Raw genomic sequence first — 18,558 nt, 5'->3', positions numbered from 1 at the left:
GATGTGCTGTTAACGGAAGGTTTCATAGTCAGAGACTGGAAGGAGAAGGGCCTTTCCCCCCAGCCCCCAGCGGCATGGGGCATAGCCCATCCATAGGAACCCCCACGGCCAGGGAGGGCCAAGTTCATGCTGCAAAACAGTGTGCCACATGTTATTAGGTCTGTTGATGTGAATCTCATTAGTTTTATAGTTTTGCTTGTATTTCATTTCATAGTTTATAATTGAACAAGAGCCACAAACATAAGGTGTTTATATCTGGTTAAATGTTTGAACATGTTTAAGGAACATTATAATTTGAAACAACTTAAGTCAACATTGGGGGTTAAGGAGAATTCTTGTTTTCCTTCAGAAGGGGTTTGTGCCTTACTCAAGATGTAGAAAACTTCATAGGGTTTCTTTTTTGTTTCGTTTTAACATTCTCCGTATTCCCATTTATTTCTTTTGCTGCAGATTTAAAACTTCAGTTGCTTTACCTTTTAAATAGAAGAAAATAAGTGTACCAGTAATATCTCTTCCAACTACACTGGACATTTTGTTGTTGTTAGGGGGTGGACTTCAGGAGAAGCTGGACACATGTGTGGTGCACTACAGGGAAACTTGGCCTCAAGGGGCAGATATGAGCGCGTGGAGCCGGAGGGGAGGCAAGGGTTGGAGGATGGGGCTGAGAAGGCCTGGGACAGCAGCAGCAGCCCTGTACAGGGGAACACGGGCAAACTAGTCAGGGAGTTCAACTTGGACCCAGCTGCCAGTGGGGCTACCAGTCCCACTGGTAATAGAGTACACCAGTCCCACTGGTGTAATAGAATACACACCAACATGGTCTACACCATAAGAACGTGTATCATCCTCCATGGTAACCCGAGAGCTGACTCAGTGGCCTGTTTGTCCTTAAGGCCCAAGCCTCTTTCTAGCATTCAACTCCAGTGACAGGAGTGGTTCCTGGGTGGTCTCATCTGCATCTTAGAGGACATTCCAGAAACCTTGTGCGGAAGCCCTCTGCTAAATTCCTCTCAGGTCCCACTGGCTAGGACTGTGCAGCTTGCCAATGCCTTAGCTGCAGGGGAACTGGGGGGGGGGGGTGGTGAGCACTGGGCATTTTCCACCTCTTTAGTGAGAGAAGGTGTGGGCCAGAAAGAAAAGGCTATGTGGGGGTCAATGGCAGCTAGTCGCAGATAGCTGACCAGTAGCATCTGTCCTGCGAGGTAGGTATGCTCCTGAGCTGGGCTCCACCATTCAGGGAGAAATGGGCTGGCCACAGATGGCTGATTTATGAGGCTGGGCAGTGGGAGTCGGGGCCCATCCCCAGGCTCCCTACAACTGGCTACATAGGGATCCTTGGGATCCTTGGATGAGGCTCACACCAGGGGTCACCAGATCAAGGGTCTTCAGAGCCAGGCAGAGATCTATGTAACTGCAGTAGGCCCCTGAAATCTCAGAGTGCAGTGGGGAACTGGGGCAGATGTGGGCCCCTGCCCCTCTCCAGGGGGCTGCTGCTACTTACTTCCCATGGACTGCTGCCTCAAGGGAACATGGGTTCAGGCTTCCCATAAATTCCAATTTTTCAAGAGAAGAGGAAACACATCATTGGTTTTTAATGTGAAATGGTGGGGGAGGAGGAGGTCAAAGAAAACATGTCTGTGGGGTGCACTGAGCCACAGGGCCTGGCACTCGGTAGGTTGCAGACCTCCTAGCCTTAGCCTGCTCACCTCCTTTGAAAGCTTCTGTTCTCGCAAACATGGCCCCAGAAGCTGATAGATGAGGTTGTGCCTATCCCTGGAGGGGGGAGTGCCGACAAGGGGGTAAGCTTTTTAAGAGTTCCCTTCCTGCAAAAAATGAACTATTGGGACCTCATCAAGTTAAAAAGCTTCTGCACAGTGATGGAAACAATCAACAAAACTAAAAGGCAACTGATGGAATGGGAGAAGATATTTGCAAATGAAATATCAGATAAAGGATTAGTATCCAAAATCTATAAAGAACTTACCAAACTCAACACCCAAACAACATACAATCCAGTGTAGAAATGGGCAGAAGACATGAATAGACACTTTTCTAAAGAAAACATCCAGATGGCCAACGGACACATGAAAAAGATGCTCAACATCATTCATCATCAGGGAAATACAAATCAAAACCACGCTGAGATACCACCTCATGCCGGTCAGAGTGGCTAAAATGAACAAATCAGGAGATTATGGATGCTGGAAAGGATGTGGAGAAACAGGAACCCTCTTGCACTGTTGGTGGGAATGCAAACTGGTGCAGCCGCTCTGGAAAACAGCATGGGGGTTCCTCAAAAAATTAAAAAGAGAACTACCCTACAACCTAGAAATAGCACTACTATGAATTTATCCAAAGGATACAGGAGTGCTGATTCATAGGGACACGTGTACCCCAATGTTTATAGCAGTGCTTTCAACAATAGCCGAATTATGGAAAGAGCCTAAATTTCCATCAACTGATGAATGGATAAAGAAGGTGTGGTTTATATATACAATGGAATACTACTTGGCAATGAGAAAGAATGAAATCCTGCCATTTGTAGCAAAGTGGATGGTACTGGAAGGTATTATGCTGAGTGAAGTAAGTCAGCCAGAGAAAGACAGATATCATATGTTTTCACTCATATGTAGAACTTGAGAAACTTAACAGAAGACCATGGGGGAAGGGAAGGGGAAAAATGTTTCAAACAGAGAAAGAGGGAGACGAACCATGTGCCCAGTGGCCTTTGAATTTCCTCTGTCACCTTCATCCCATTATTCTGTCCTACTGACCATTCCTGCCTGTCTCCCCAGCATTCTGGGGTTCTAGCATTCTCTTGGTATCCCCAATGCCCAGCACAGAACCTGCCACCCAGGAGGTGCGGTGTAGGTGTGGGATTATTAAACACGTGGACCCTGGGTTTAAGTCCTAGTGCCACCACTTTCTAGCTGTGTGACCCTGGCGGGCTGACCTCTTTAGGCCTCAGTTGCCTTTCTAGGTGATGGGATGATTCTACCCAAAGTTGTCAGGAGGATTAAATTAATCATTCCACTTACAGAGTTTGGAACAGTTCTTAGCCTTACTAGATGACCCCCCCCCCAAAAAAAAAAAGGCAGCTGTTACCATTAGGTACCGAACAAATGGATGAACAAATTAATAAAGCTTATCCATGCCCCTTGAAGGACAGATGTTTCTTATTCATCTTTGTGATCCCCCTATACTCAATATAGACAGTAGGTGCCTTGTACACAGTGTGTGCTCCATAAATATGGGTGGGATGAAGGAAGAAAACCACAAAGATGTACTTTATTTCCTACTGGGAGGAGACACTGGGAAAATAAGTTAAATTTGATCCAGGTTTAATGACAACAACTACAACAACAACAAAACCTCCCGAAAACTGATCACTCCTAAGTTCTACTGAGCAGTGCATGAATTTTTGCTGAGCTTATATCACTGCTTTGGATTCATCCATCCTCCTAAAGTATTAAGTTCAAATCCATGTTGAAGGCCCAACAATTACTCACGGCATCGTACATGTGGGTTTATCTGTTAAAATAGCTCTTCCTCTTTTCTCCTCGCTCTCCTATCCCTGCCTTCCTTTTCCCTCTTCTTCCCTCTTCCCCCTTCCTTCCTTCCTTCCTTCCTTCCTTCCTTCCTTCCTTCCTTCCTTCCTTCCTTCCTTCCTCCCTCCCTCCCTCCCTGGCTCCCTCTCTCCCTCTCTCCTTTCCCTTCCTTCCTTCCTTCCTTCCTTCCTTCCTTCCTTCCTTCCTCCCTCCCTCCCTATCTTCCTTCCTTTTCTTCTGGGCAAGGAATTTTTAAAGATTCTCCTCAAAGAAATCTCACTTTGATGGGATGTCTAGCACCTTAAAGAGGAAAAAAGTTAAGGGCTTAGAGAATCGTGTCCACTTAGCTTTTTCTCACAACCTCACACCCTGAGTGGCACCTAAGCTGTCCTCAGGAACCTAGAGTTGCCAGATGTAGTTGTAATAAAGATACAGGACACGCAGTTACATTTGTGTCTGGCAATCCTACTGAGGTCCTGAGGGCCAAGTCCAGCTTTGTGGGGTGAAACCTGTATAGTTGTATGAGACCTCATTCTAGGAAGAGCCTATGCTTGGTTTAATACTCTGCTCTCACCATCTTGAAATTCTTAATAATTTTTGAGCAAGGGACCCTGCATTCTCATTTTGCACTGGGCTCCAAATTACATAGCCAGTCCTGCCTAGGGCATGATTTGGGACCCCAATGCCATAAGTATTGCCCCTTTGAGTGGCTCCATCCCCCTATATGGCTCAAGCCTGAGTGCAGCCCCACTTCCTGGCTCGTCCTTGTTACATAATGGATGATATCTGGGGGGTTTTCCTAAGACACCATGTTTTCTATTCTAATTGGTTCTCAGGATTTCTGTCTTGGCAGCCGATACCACTTGTTAAGACTTTTTCATCCAAGTTTCACTGTACCTGGCATAAATCAGTGAGGTACTTAGTATATAGAAATGCTAGTTGCTTCATAGGTACCTTGAAAAGCCATTTGACCTAAAAAAAAATAAGTTTTATTGATGCTATATAATCAGTGTTGCCTGATACATATGATATTCATTATAAATGCATGTTTATGATGTCATTATTCTGCACAATTGCTTAGACTCATAGTTTCCAAATGTTGGCTGTAGATTAGCGTGATTCCTCCTGCAGATGGGATCTTTTTTAAAAGGCAAGAACATGGCTGTTGTGACTACTCAGGCCCCTAGAGTTCCCTTAAGAAAGGGGTTCCTGAGCAGGTGCGCTGGCAATTAATCAAGTATATGGAAGAAAAAGAGTATTCATATTTAGAACCAGAGAACTAACTGTGCAGATAACCACAGAAACAACATGACCACGAAAACAGTCACCTAGAAAGAAATAACATCACAAGTTGTCTTAAGAAAATCTTGTGTAAGTATTCAAAACACCAGACTTAGATAAGGGTGTAATAGCTTGTATTACAAGATAATATTTCACTTCCCAAAATGATCTACTACTGGGTTCATTTTTCTTTTTCTCTTTTAAAGGTTATTTATTTTGAGACGGGGGGGAGAGTGCAAATGGGGAAGGGCCACAGAGAGGGAGAGAAGGAGAATCCCAAGCACTGACAGTGCAGAGCCCAGCGTGGGACTTGAACTCGTGAACTGAACCATGAGATCATGACCTGAGTTGAAATCAAGAGTCAGATGCTTAACCGACTGAGGTTCCCTGGGTTCATTTTTAAATAATGAAATCTCTACTATAACGAAGATAGTCAATGTGTAAAAATTATATTGAATTTCCTGATTCGGGGTAGTCATTATTACTGTGAAAGATATCACTTTGGGAGGAATCTGAGTGATGACTACATAAAACCTCTCTGTACTATGTTAGGTTTTCAACTTTTTGTGGGTCTATAATTATTTTAAAATAGGAAGTTAAAATATGTGTATATGTATGTGTACACACACACACACACACACACACACACACACACACACACACCATAGTTATAATGTATTTAGGAGCATATCTATGAGTGAAAACAAGCACATCTTCATGGCATGCCCAGTCAAGATGGTGACTGATCTCTTTGCCTCTCTGGTCATTTATCAAATAAAGTGTTGGAGTTAGAGACTGTAATGCCCAAACAGCATGGTAGCTGATAGCTTTAGTCATTTAATCTTTCACCAAGGGGTATCAACAGCAGGAAATAAACTTGTTTTTACATCATATTTTCTTGTCTCGTGACCCAATAAAGGAGGAAAGAAGCCAAGAGCCAGGAACAAAAGGGAAAGAAAAGGGAGCAAAGATCCAAAATAACCGATCTGCCAGCGCCCAACTTGTCTGTTTTTTTTTTTTCTCTTAAGTTTAGCCCCTGAGCTGGATTATTGTATCATTCTAATTTTAGTTCTAGCTAAGATGAGTTATTTTCTTCCAATTTAAGTTGCTTAAATCGGAAAGGTGGAAGTAGTGACAAAAAGGAAAGGAAATGATTAAGGAATGGAGCAGGTTGGATGAGATATTGAAAACAGGAAGGGGATTTATTTATTTATTCATTCATTCAAGAAAGATCCTTCCGCTTTCCATTCCGTGTTGCCCGTTGTCTGACGACATAAGAATGAACCAACTGTGACCTGGCATTTACCTTACAGGCAGTAAAAAGATAAGAAGCCAAGAAACAAGTTGCTTTGCTCTTTATCATCAGGCAGCAATTACTGCTATGAAGGAAAATAGAGGAAGGTAAAGATACAGAAGGGTGGAAATCAGAGAAAGGAATTTTTAATGCTTGGAATGATGTTGCTCTTGTAACACAAGGGACGTGGAATTATAGCCATCATAAATTTAATAGATTAGCAAAAACAAAGAATGTACACTTAATCCTAGCGATGTGTCAGTGAAAGCAAACTTGATCACTATATAATTTGAATTCTAGTTAAAGTTAGTTAATTTCTCCCCTCCCATTTTTCCCATTGCTGGGAGTGTTTTGATGTTTACACTTGTTTTGTATAGCAGCGGACATGAAAATGTTCATGTCCTTTGACCCATAATACAGTACTGTGATTCTTAAACGTATTGGACCTAATGCCCTGTTTTTTGTAAACAATATTTTGTAATACCCCCTCTACTATCCTGAAATGAAATCATGGATACTATAACTTATCTGGAGATATAATCTCAATAATTCAAGACAATATTTCAAAGAAACAAAAGGAATTTGTAATAAACATAACAACACAGTAAGACAATGTCTGGAAGCCAATGCATGGGATTACCATGGCAGCCTCCAGCAGAGACCGAAGCCCAGGGATAGGGACGTGTCACCTATATATATATATATATATATAGGGAACATCCACCAGCTTGCACGTCACTGGCCTAAAGCAAGTCCTGTGGCCACCCCTAACTTCAGAGAGCAAGGGACTTTAGTCCTTCCATGAGCCTGGGATGGGAAGAACCTGAAAGCTTTGGTATAACTGAGTTAGGCTCTGGGCTATCAATTGGCTGCATGGGTTTGACATGGGTTTTGACAGGACCCTGGATGTGGCATGATCCCCTGCTGGTTAAGATGAGCCAATGAATAATTGCATGACTGGCTCTGCCCAGCACTGCCAATAAAGCTCCCCTAGGCAGATCTGCCTTGACAAGTTTCTAGCATCTTTCTTATAGGCTGGGTGGTCCTTTATAAGGATCTTTGCATCACATGAGGTCATGTGATTTATTCTCAGGTAGTAACAACAACAAAAAAGGGACAATGAATGCTATTCGTCTGAATATACTGATATCAAATTAATGACAGTATAAAATTGGAAACAATCTAAATAAGTGAATAGGAATCTTTAATTAGCTGTGATGGTTCCAAACAAAAAATATTACACAGCCATTAAACAGATAATTAGGATCAGAGACAGCAGTGTGAACCAAAAATATCACTTAAGATATACTGTTGACTGAAAGTATATACAACATTTTCTATAATCTCTATAGAAACATAAATGTATCTGAAACAAAGAAGGAAATATTCTTTTTTTTATTTTATTTTTTTTCAATATATGAAATTTATTGTCAAATTGGTTTCAATACAACACCCAGTGATCATCCCAAAAGGTGCCCTCCTCAATACCCATCACCCACCCTCCCCTCCCTCCCACCCGCCATCAACCCTCAGTTTGTTCTCAGTTTTTAAGAGTCTCTTATGCTTTGGCTCTCTCCCACTCTAACCTCTTTTTTTTTTTTTTTCCTTCCCCTCCTCCATGGGTTTCTGTTAAGTTTCTCAGGATCCACATAAGAATGAAAACATATGGTATCTGTCTTTCTCTGTATGGCTTATTTCACTTAGCATCACACTCTCCAGTTCCATCCACGTTGCTACAAAGGGCCATATTTCGTTCTTTCTCATTGCCATGTAGTACTCCATTGTGTATATAAACCACAATTTCTTTATCCATTCATCAGTTGATGGACATTTAGGTTCTTTCCATAATTTGGCTATTGTTGAGAGTGCTGCTATAAACATTGGGGTACAAGTGCCCCTATGCATCAGTACTCCTGTATCCCTTGGGTAAATTCCTAGCAGTGCTATTGCTGGGTCATAGGGTAGGTCTATTTTTAATTTTCTGAGGAACCTCCACACTGCTTTCCAGAGTGGCTGCACCAATTTGCATTCCCACCAACAGTGCAAGAGGGTTCCTGTTTCTCCTCATCCTCTCCAGCATCTATAGTCTCCTGATTTGTTCATTTTGGCCACTCTGACTGGCGTGAGGTGATATCTGAGTGTGGTTTTGATTTGTATTTCCCTGATGAGGAGCGACGTTGAGCATCTTTTCATGTGCCTGTTGGCCATCCGGATGTCTTCTTTAGAGAAGTGTCTATTCATGTTTTCTGCCCATTTCTTCACTGGGTTATTTGTTTTTCGGGTGTGGAGTTTGGTGAGCTCTTTATAGATTTTGGATACTAGCCCTTTGTCCGATACATCATTTGCAAATATCTTTTCCCATTCCGTTGGTTGCCTTTTAGTTTTGTTGGTTGTTTCCTTTGCTGTGCAGAAGCTTTTTATCTTCATAAGGTCCCAGTAATTCATTTTTGCTTTTAATTCCCTTGCCTTTGGGGATGTGTCGAGTAAGAGATTGCTACAGCTGAAAGAAGGAAATATTCTAAAGGTAGTTCTGTATGTGATTGAATCACCTATAAATTGCTACCTAACGAATCATCCCAAAATTGAGTAACTTATTTTTTTTTTATGTTTATTTACTTATTTATTTTTGACAGAGACAGAGCACAACCTGTGAGGGTACAGAGAGAGAGAGGAAGGGAGGGAAGGAGGGAGGGAGGGAGGGAGACACACACTCAGAACCAGGCTCCAGGCTCTGAGCTGTCAACACAGAGCCAGATGTGGGGCTCAAACCCCAAGCCGTGAGATCATGACCTGAGCCAAAGTCAGATGCTTCACCCACTGAGCCACCCAGGTGCCCCCCAAATTGAGTAACTTAAAACAGCACACAATTGTTAGCTCCTGGTTCTGTGGGTCAGCAATTTGGGCTGGGTTGGGCTCATATGGTGTCGTTCTTCTGCTGGCCTTGCCTGGCCCCACTCATGCTATGGCAGTCAGCTAGAGGCTTGGCAGGCAGGTTGGTCCAAGGTGGTCTCACCAACACATCTAGCAGTTGCTGCCGACTGTTGGGTGCACCTCTATCTGTAGCAGGCTAGACACGGACATCATTTTTTTTTTTTTTAACAAAACTGGAAAAGCATGCGGTATGTTAGGGCCAACTTATAACTTTCAAGCTGCTGAGGGAGAGGATTGATGGAGCTTGTTTTATGGGTACATTTTAATACTATTCCCCAAAGGCCTCATCAGCCATAGAATATTAGAGGCAAAAAAGAAAATAGACCATCCATCTGGTTCAGGGAAGGCAAGTAGGTTTTATTTGAAGTGTCAACTCAACTGCTTGGTCCCAGGACTGGCATTAAAGGCTGATGTCTCAGGTGGGCGAGAGAGCAGTAGGTAGTTAGCCAGTTAGGCAAGTTGGCCATAGAGGAGGGATGGACAGTAGGAGCGTAAGCACCACACATTGGCCGTGGGAGACAGAGACCTCCGGAAGGATAGGGTTTGCATTTGATTCCTTTCAAGGAGTTTGCTAGAAGCAACTAGCCCTTCTCTGGCTCCAGCATTTAAAGACACCCTAGCACCTCTTTACATTCTTGACGAATGACTGACAAGTGATAAACTGTCTGCATAGGTTGTGGTGCGGGAACTGCTGGCTCGATATACCAAACAGCATCAAGAGAAACCACTCTCCCCTGTGTTCCGAGACTGGGCTGAGTCTGGGAGTGACAAGCTGAGAACCAGGTAGGTGACTGCTCAGGCTGTGACCGTCCTTGGCCCCCAGTGTCTTACTATCGAGCCTGAGTGCATGGAACCTCGTCGTGGCACAACCACTCTTGTTGAAATTTTTAATATTCCATACGGACGAGCAATGCACGATTGTTTTAGCATCAGTGCTCGTTCACCCACTCCCCAACTTGAGAACCAGAACACCGTTAATTCTGTTCTTTCTCCTCCTGTGCCTTCTTCGTTGTGTGTCCACTGTTCCCAGCACTTCAGAGATTTTAATCCTAAGTACCCCCATGAGGTAAGTTACTGTTTCCATTTCACAGATGAGGAAACTGAGGCATAGAGGTTATTTTGCCCATGGTTACTTGCTAGGGAGTGACAGAGCTAGGATTTGAATGCAGGTGGTTTGGCTTCAGGATCCATGCTTTTGCTTGTTTTTATTGATTTTTTTAGTGTTGTCTTTAAGCTTGATAAGTAAGGGGTAGCGTATGTGGTATTCTGTAGCTTCCTGTTTTCACTCTATTTTGTTTCTAAGATTCATCTCAGCTGTTATGTGTGTGGATGAAGAACTGTTCTCTTTGTTTATAATATTTAGTCATGTGTATATGTCCCCATCTACGTAGCCATTCTAATAACCAACATCAGTGGACATGACATGAGGGTTGTGCTTTTGATATTTTGCACAAATCTCCTGTGAAAAATCTTGCACGTTTTCTGGGTAATATGTGTAAGGGTTTCTACAGGGCCTTCAAATTTAGTTGCTGTGACTCAGAATAAGAAATAAATTTTACATCAACCACTGACGCCCACACATCCATAGAGCTCCCCACTCCACACACACCCCGAATCAGACACCACCAAAGCAAACATCTCATGAAACCTTGCTTCTCCTGTTACTCGTAATGGTCTCTGATAGTTTTCAATTTTATTTTTTAAAAATACTGACCTCAATCCTTTAAACTGATTTCACAACCAATTAGAGATGTGCAATCCGTTGTTTGAAAAACACTCCTCAGGAGTACATAGGAGTGAAAGTGCTGTGTTGTGGGGAGTATACCAGTGTTCAAGTTCACTAGATCATAACAAATTATTTTTCAGAGTCATTTTGCAGATGTATACCTTCACCGGAAGCATGTGTCCCGTGGAACCATCCTCGCCAACGTGTGGGATTATCAGTCTTAATCAGCCTTAATACACACACACACACACACGCACGCAAAGATCTCTCACTTTGACTTTAAATTGCATTTTCCTTATTACTGTTAATTAAAGTTGAGCATGCTTTCACAAGCGTATTTGCCACTTTTATTTCCTCTCATGTGAAATGCCTGTCCGTGTGTTTTGCCAATCTTTCTTTTTCTTTCTTTTTTTTAATTCTGAGTTTTGTTGTTGTTGTTGTTGTTTTTTATCCTTTGTTGTTACAGATGTTACAACTACCTCCTCCAAGTTTGTGCCTTGTCTTATATTTTCTTTATGGTGCCTTTGAACATAAATTCTTAAATTACTATTGAATTTATCAATCTTTTATATTCCACACTCTGTGCATCTTGTCTACTTTGAGATCATGAAATACCAGTTTGAGCGTTTCACCTTCCACATTTAATTCTCGAGTCCGTTAGAGGTTTATGCCTGTAGTGTGAGGAAGGGATCTAACTTCATTTTTTTTGCCTCCTGTAGGGATTGTCTGTTGTTCCAGCACCACTTAACCAAATTGACTGTCTTTTACTAGTGATCTTCAGTGCCTGCTCTGGCATTCATATAGATTTCTACACATGTGGGAGGCCATTCTGGTGGTGCTTTGTTCCTAGTCTGTTTGTGTATCCTAATCCAACAATACAATACATTGTTGCAATTATACTAGATTGGTAATTATAACCTTATATTATTGTATCTAAAATATAATTCAGAGGGGCGCCTGGGTGGTTCAGTCAGTTAAGCATCTGACTTCGGCTCAGGACATGACCTCCGGTTCGTGGGTTCAAGCCCCATGTCAGCCTCTGTGCTGACAGCTCAGAGCCTGGAGCCTGCTTTGGATTCTGTCTTCCTCTCTCTCTGCCCCTCTCCTGCTCACACTGTCTGTCTCTCTCTCTCTCTCTCAAAAATAAATAAACATTAAAAAAAATTTGTTTTAATATAATTCAGAGTTGTGTTGACTTTTGCCCTTTCATACAAGTTTTGGAATCAGTTTGTTACATTTCTCAAAAAAAAAAAAAAAAAAAAAAAAGAGAGAGAGAAAGAAAAAAAAAACAAAAAACAAAAACCTGCAGACACAAAAGGAAAATATTCTATGACTGTGGTTTTATGAGGCATCTAGGGTAGTCAGATTCATAGATACAGGAAGTAGAACATGGTTACAAGGGCTGGGAGGAGGAGAGAATGGGTGTTATTATTGAGTGGGTACAGAATTTCAATTTGTGATGATGAAAAAGTTCTGGAGGGGGATGGTGGTAAGGGTTGTGCACCATTGTGAATGTACTTAATGCCACTGAACTGTACTCTTGTAAAGGGTTAAAATGATTGATTTTATGTGATGTATATCTTACCACACTTTTTAAAAATCTGCTATAATTTTCTTTGAAAGTGTTTTGTCTTATAGCTTTGCAGAAAAATTGACATATTTATAAAACTGACCCTCGTCTCAAAGATTTTCATTTTCTAAGTGTTTTCCAGAAATTTATAATTTTTTCCATACATAGTACATTCTTCGATAGATTACTAGGTACTTTATGATTTTGTTATTGTAAAAAGAATAGTTTTGAAGTTATGTTTTTTTGTTGCCCATTTATCATAAATGCAGTTGACTTTTGTCTATAAACCTGACCATAAAAAAAATTTCTTCTAGGTCTATAGATTCTTTGAGTGTTTTTTAACACAGACAAGCATACCATTTGCAAATGATGACTTTTTACGCCTTTCTTTCCACTTTTTATTCCTTTTATTCTTTTTCATGTAGAAGGTGTTCTTTTGTCTTATTCCTGGTTTTAAAAAGACTTAGCTTAACGTTTCACTACTAAGAAGGATATTTGCTGAAGTTTTTGATAGATACACTTTGCTTCCTAAAGAAGCTCCACGTACTGTTATTTCTAATACATTTTTTGTCATTAGTAGGTGACAAATTTTATTGATTTTACTGCAAATGATTTTTTTTGCATCTATTGAAATGATCTATTTCTTCCTTAACTTGTTAATGTGATAAATAAGCCTCATAAATCTTTTAATGTTAAACTACTCTTGCATGCTTGAGAAACATTCACTTTTGTTATGCTGCATCGTTGTTTTAATATTTTCCTGAGTTTGGCTTGCTAGTGTTGTTTTAGGGTTTTTGTTTACTTATTGGCCTACTGTTTTCCTTTCTTGTAGTTCCCTGATTTGAATTCATGTCAAGTTTTACTGGTTTCATAAAGCTATTTTGGGAGTAGTTTCTTATTTTGTGGGAGAATTTGATAAGCTATTTGAAAACTATCTGGGCCTGGGGGAATATTTAAACTACTAATTCAATGATAGTTGACCCTTGAACAAAATGGGTTTGAACTACAAAGGGCCACTTACATGCAGACTTTCTTTGATAAACATAATACAGTACTGTAAATGTATTTTCTCTCCCTTATGATTTCCTTTTTTTTCCCCTTTTTTAAAATTTTTTCTTTATTTTTGAGAGAGAGAATGACAGATTGCAAGTACAAGAGTGGCAGAGAGAGGAAGACAGACTCTGAAGCAGGCTCCAGGCTCTGAGCTGTCAACCTAGAGCCAACGCGGGGCTGGAACTCACGGACTGTGAGATCATGACCTGAGCCGAAGTCGGACGCTCAACCAACTGAGCCACCCAGGCGCCCCTCCCTTATGATTTTCTTAATAACATTTTCTTTTCTCTAGTTTACTATACTATAAGAATATAGTATATAATACATATAACATACAAAATATGTGTTAATTGATCGTTTTTGTTATTGGTAAAGCTTCCAGACAACAGTAGGCTATGAGGAGTTAAGTTTTGGGTGAGTCAGAAGTTATATGCAGATTTTCGAGTGCACAGGGGTCAGGGTCCCGACCCTCATGTTGTTCCAGCATCAAGTGTAGTTTAATTGTTTTAAGACCATTTAGGCTTCCTCTTCTTGTGTCAGTTTTCATAAATAATATTTTCTAAGAATTTATCCACTTAGATTTGAATTTATTTGTATAAGGTTTTTCATACTGTTCACTGATTATCCTTTTAACTTCTGCTAGATCTGTAGTTCTGTCCCATTTGTCACTCCTAGAATTAATTTCATGTGCTTTCTCTCTCCTTTTTTGTTGCTTAATCTTACCAGATGGTTGTTTGTTGTTGTTGTTGTTGTTGTTGTTGTTGTTGTTGTTATTTTAAACAACCAACTTTCCTCTTTGTTGATCCTCTCTGCGGTAACTTTGTTTTTTATTTCATTGATCTATGCTCATAAATGTTTTGTTTCCTACTTTTGAGGAGTTTATTGTGCTTTTCAACTTTTGTGCATTTTTTAAATTGTTATTTTTATTTGGAGGAAGATTATTGGTCTCCATAACTAAAATGTGTTGAACTAATTTCCAAGGAAACTATTTATTTTAAAATGTCATTTAGGGGTGTCTGGGTGGCTCAGTAGGTTAGGCATCGAACTCTTGATTTCGGGTATGTCATGATCTCATGATTCATGGGATTGAGCCACATATTGGGCTCTGTACTGATAGCACAGATCCTGCTTGGGACATTCTCTCCCTCTCTCTGTGCCCCCCCAACCCCTGCCCTGCACTCACTCACACATGTTCTCTCTCTCTTTCTCTCAAAATAAATAAACTTAAAAAGAAAAGAAAATGTCATTTTATCATCCTGATTTAAAACATGGGAAACGGGTGCCTGGGTGGCTCAGTTGATTAAGTGTCCAACTTCAGCTCAGGTCATGATCTCACAGTTCATGAGTTCGAGCCCTGCGTCGGGCTCTGTGCTGACAGCTTGGAGCCTGGAGCCTGCTTCAGATTCCGTGTCTCCTTCCCTGTCTGCCCCTCTCCTGCTCACACTCTGTCTCTGTCTCTGTCTCTCTCTCAAAAAGATAAAAATAATAAAAATAAATAAAACATGGGAAACACAATAAATGATAGTGTGTGGCACTTTTCATGTCTATTAGCATAAAGTGAAATTAAGAAATATGTAATCTGTCCTTTTTTTTCTTTTTTCTCTCTCCCTTTCTCTCTTCCTTTCTTTCTCCCTCTCTTCCTTCCTTCCTTCCTTCCTTCCTTCATACTGGTCAGGTTCCTGTTTTTTCAAACTCTAATCTATCTTAAAGCTTGAAAACATCAGGTCCCATATTCTAGGACTGTTTCACTTAACTCGTTATTAGTTGTAATGTCTCAATTTGTCCTTGTACATTCTGTAAAGCCACTGCGTCTTTTTAATATTTCTAGCCCTGAGTGGGCAATGTATAGTACTGTTAGCTTCCCCCCCCCCCAATTCTTCAGTTTGAAAATTATCGAACATATAAGGAGTTGAAAGAACAGTACAACTCCCATCGGAATCAGCTCCATTCGTTCAGGAAACTTGTTCCCAAACTGGCAGCACATCATCTGCCCTTTCATTTCTTTTCCACATAGCATAGCAGGGCTCGTTTCCATCATTTTGAAGGCACAGCAGACCCTCACCCATATGCAAATTTATATTCCTAGCAAATTTTCCGGGATAGACTTGAGATGTGCCAAAGACAGTATTCCACTTGTAAATATTTGGAAAGTTCCAGTCCATTTATTTTTGTCTCGCTTATTAACCTCTAAAACAGTATACATCTCTGTCGCATACCTCCAGGTTTTACTGATTCAGTCTGTCTGTTTATCTACTTACATCCCCAAACCTTGCTCTGGTTTTTATGTATCTTGAGAAAAGCCTTTATCATCCAACATGTTTTCAGTGCCCTGGGCACTTCTGTCAGCGTCGGTGATGCAGCAGTGACTGTGGGTTCTCAGCCCTCATGGAACCTACAATCAGATGGCGGTCATATTGACAACTCATGAGAGACGTACCCACGAGCAGGCGGGGGGCGTGAAGAAGAATGGGCTGAGGACTTCCTGGTGCCCTGAAATGCCTCCAAGTAGGCAGTCATTTGTGTGAACACTCAGAAGCTACCCATTCATCTGGACTGTGGGAGGAATTAGTCTCCAGAGACTAGGTGAGGGAGGCAGGGCGTGGCTCTGAGAGTGGCTATAGCTGGTTCTGCAACAGCTCAGTTCTGTCCCCTTGTCCTGATGAATGCTGCCTCTCCCCTCCCCCTGGGACTGCCTCTCCCTCTCTCCCTGGGGCTGCCAGCGGAGCTCTGGCTGCCCTCATCACCCCCATGGATCCTTAGGAGGTGTGGGAGCTGAGGAAGTTGAAGTTCTGCACTATGCTGAAAAGTTTTACCATGTTGTATTATGAACATTTTCAAGTATTGACCAAATTGAAAGACGTGTAGTGAACATTTATAAACCCACCATATAGATTCTACTATTAACATGTTACTGTGCTTGTTATATCACATGTATATCCATGTATCAATTCCTCAGCACACTTATCAATTCATCTTTTTTTCCCTGATGCATGTCAAACTAAACAGCTGACATCAGCATACTTCTAAATGATTCAGCATGAACATTATTCACTAGAGTTCAAAATTTGGTTACAGTTTTTTTTCTTCCTTTGTAGAGTTTACATACAATGAAATGCACAAATCTTAACTGTGCATTAACTGAATTTTGACAAATGCAGATATATACCTGTATAACTCTTGTTAAGTAATAGGTCACTAGCACCACTCCAGAAAGTTCTCTTATGTCCCTTTTCAGTCATTTCCTGTGACCACCTCCCCAGATGCAGCCACTAATCTGATATTTTTCTACCACAGATTAGTTTATCCTGTTTTAGAATTTTGTATAAGTGGAACCATACAGTATGTATTTTTTGTGGCTGGCTTACTAACATGACATAATGCTTTCTGAGATTCATTCATGTTGTCATGTGTTCTAGCTTGTTCCTTTTTATTGCTGAGTAGTATTCTATTTTACGGATATACTAGGATTTGCTTTCCATTTTCTTATTGATGTAGAGACACATGGGATGTTTTGAATTTTTCATTCTTCTGAGTAGCTCTGCTGTGAATATTCATATGCAAGCCTTTTTGTGAAGATATGTTTTTATTTCTCTTAGGTAAATAGTAGGAGTGGAATTGCTGGGTCATAGGGTATGTGTTTCTTTAGTTTTATCAGAAACTATGAGAACTTTTTCCAAAGTGGTTTGCCATTCTACACCTCATCAACAAGTATGAGAGTTCCGGTTGCTCCATATCCTTGTCAACATTTGATGATGTCAGTATTTTAATTATAGTCATTCTGGTGGACATATAATGCTACCTCGCTGTGGTATTCATTTGCATTTCCTTGATGACTAATGATGTGCATTCGAATTTAACTTAAATTTAGAGTCATTTTGACCTTCTTATAAAATACAAGGAGGTTGCCTTTAGCGATATCCCTAATTTTAAGAGTCTTCACAGTTTTTTATGCTGGGTGAGTTTCTAAAGCTATGTGATGTGGTTGTGCTTGGCATGTGACTCATGATAGGGCAGGTGGATGAGATCCACATCCTGTAGCACATGTAGTTCACAACCTCAAGTGGATCGTATTCCACAGTAAACATTACAAAAAAGATAGGTTCTAATAACAAAATTCACAGTCTCTAGGCTTCATAGTAAGTCTCTAGAATGACTGAAACATACTTTTCAATACAATGTGAGAGTTCTTTCACTTTTTGTTAAGTAAACTAGGACAGAAGCTCAACTTTCTAATGACCAGATTCAGAATAAGTATTGATACAAGTTAAATTTCCTGATAATTGGCAGGAAAATGACCTCCCATCTTTCCTGTCTACACGGAGGGAAATTATTAATTCAGTGCTTGGCATTCTCAAAAGCACTGTATCAATTGCTTCTTAATGTTTCTCTTATGGCTTCTGATTAAGCAACAACAGCTACTTGTGGGTTTAATTTTAATTAATGAAACTCTAAATTATTTGGGTCTTATGACAACATATTTTCCAAGAATATGGGGCGAGGGGGCCACAAAGGTGTGGCTAAGTTATGGGAAGCCATAAGTGTGAATTAAGCCCTTCACTGTCTGTCCAAGTTCCAAAGACAGAAGTTTCATGGGGCAGAGGATGGGAGGGTGCAAAATTAGCACAAAAGGCAGAGCCACATGAAAAGCCTGCAGGGCTTTAAGGGAGACAGGTGTTTTGAGTCTCTTTGTGCCAAAGTCTCTTAGCTCCCCTGTGCCTCAGTTTCCTCATTGCCAGATGGGGAAGATAGAAATGACTACCTGCTGAAGAGAGTCATTATCTCTGCAGGACACTCTACCCTGCACTTGCCCACAGCCCACTCACTGACCTCTTGGCCTCCTGTTTCCTCAAATACAAGTGTTCCCTAAGACAAAACACGAGCCTGAGCATGTTCTGCCCATGTGACCTTGAGCAGGTTGCTGAAACTTGCTGAGCCTCAGTTTCCCAAACTATACATTGAATAATTATAGTATCTGCATCGTAGAAATTTTGAGATTGTTGAATAATTCACAGCGGTAATTAGCACAGGTCCTGATACATTATGTATTTAAGAAATGTTAGCCTTTGACAAATACTTTGTGACAGATGTATTTGATGAGCAATATTCACTTGCAATCATTAGAACAAATGCCCAACAATGGTTGAGAAAATTATCA

General features: G+C 40.9%; 1 protein-coding gene across 1 annotated transcript in view; it reads left to right on the top strand.

Annotated features, from left to right (window-relative positions):
• ACOXL (acyl-CoA oxidase like) overlaps positions 1–18,558 on the top strand; it is a 338,167-nt gene that overhangs the window by 209,598 nt on the left and 110,011 nt on the right. Inside the window, 1 exon segment of the mRNA XM_053890962.1 lies at positions 9,728–9,837. Coding sequence (XP_053746937.1) covers positions 9,728–9,837 — 110 coding nt within the window.

This window comes from Panthera pardus, unplaced genomic scaffold (assembly GCF_024362965.1).
Source record: "Panthera pardus isolate Hobbes unplaced genomic scaffold, ASM2436296v1 HiC_scaffold_26, whole genome shotgun sequence".
Lineage (NCBI taxonomy): Eukaryota > Metazoa > Chordata > Mammalia > Carnivora > Felidae > Panthera > Panthera pardus.
The sequence above is the reverse complement of the archived record's forward strand: the minus strand, read 5'-3'. Positions and strand labels throughout refer to the sequence as shown.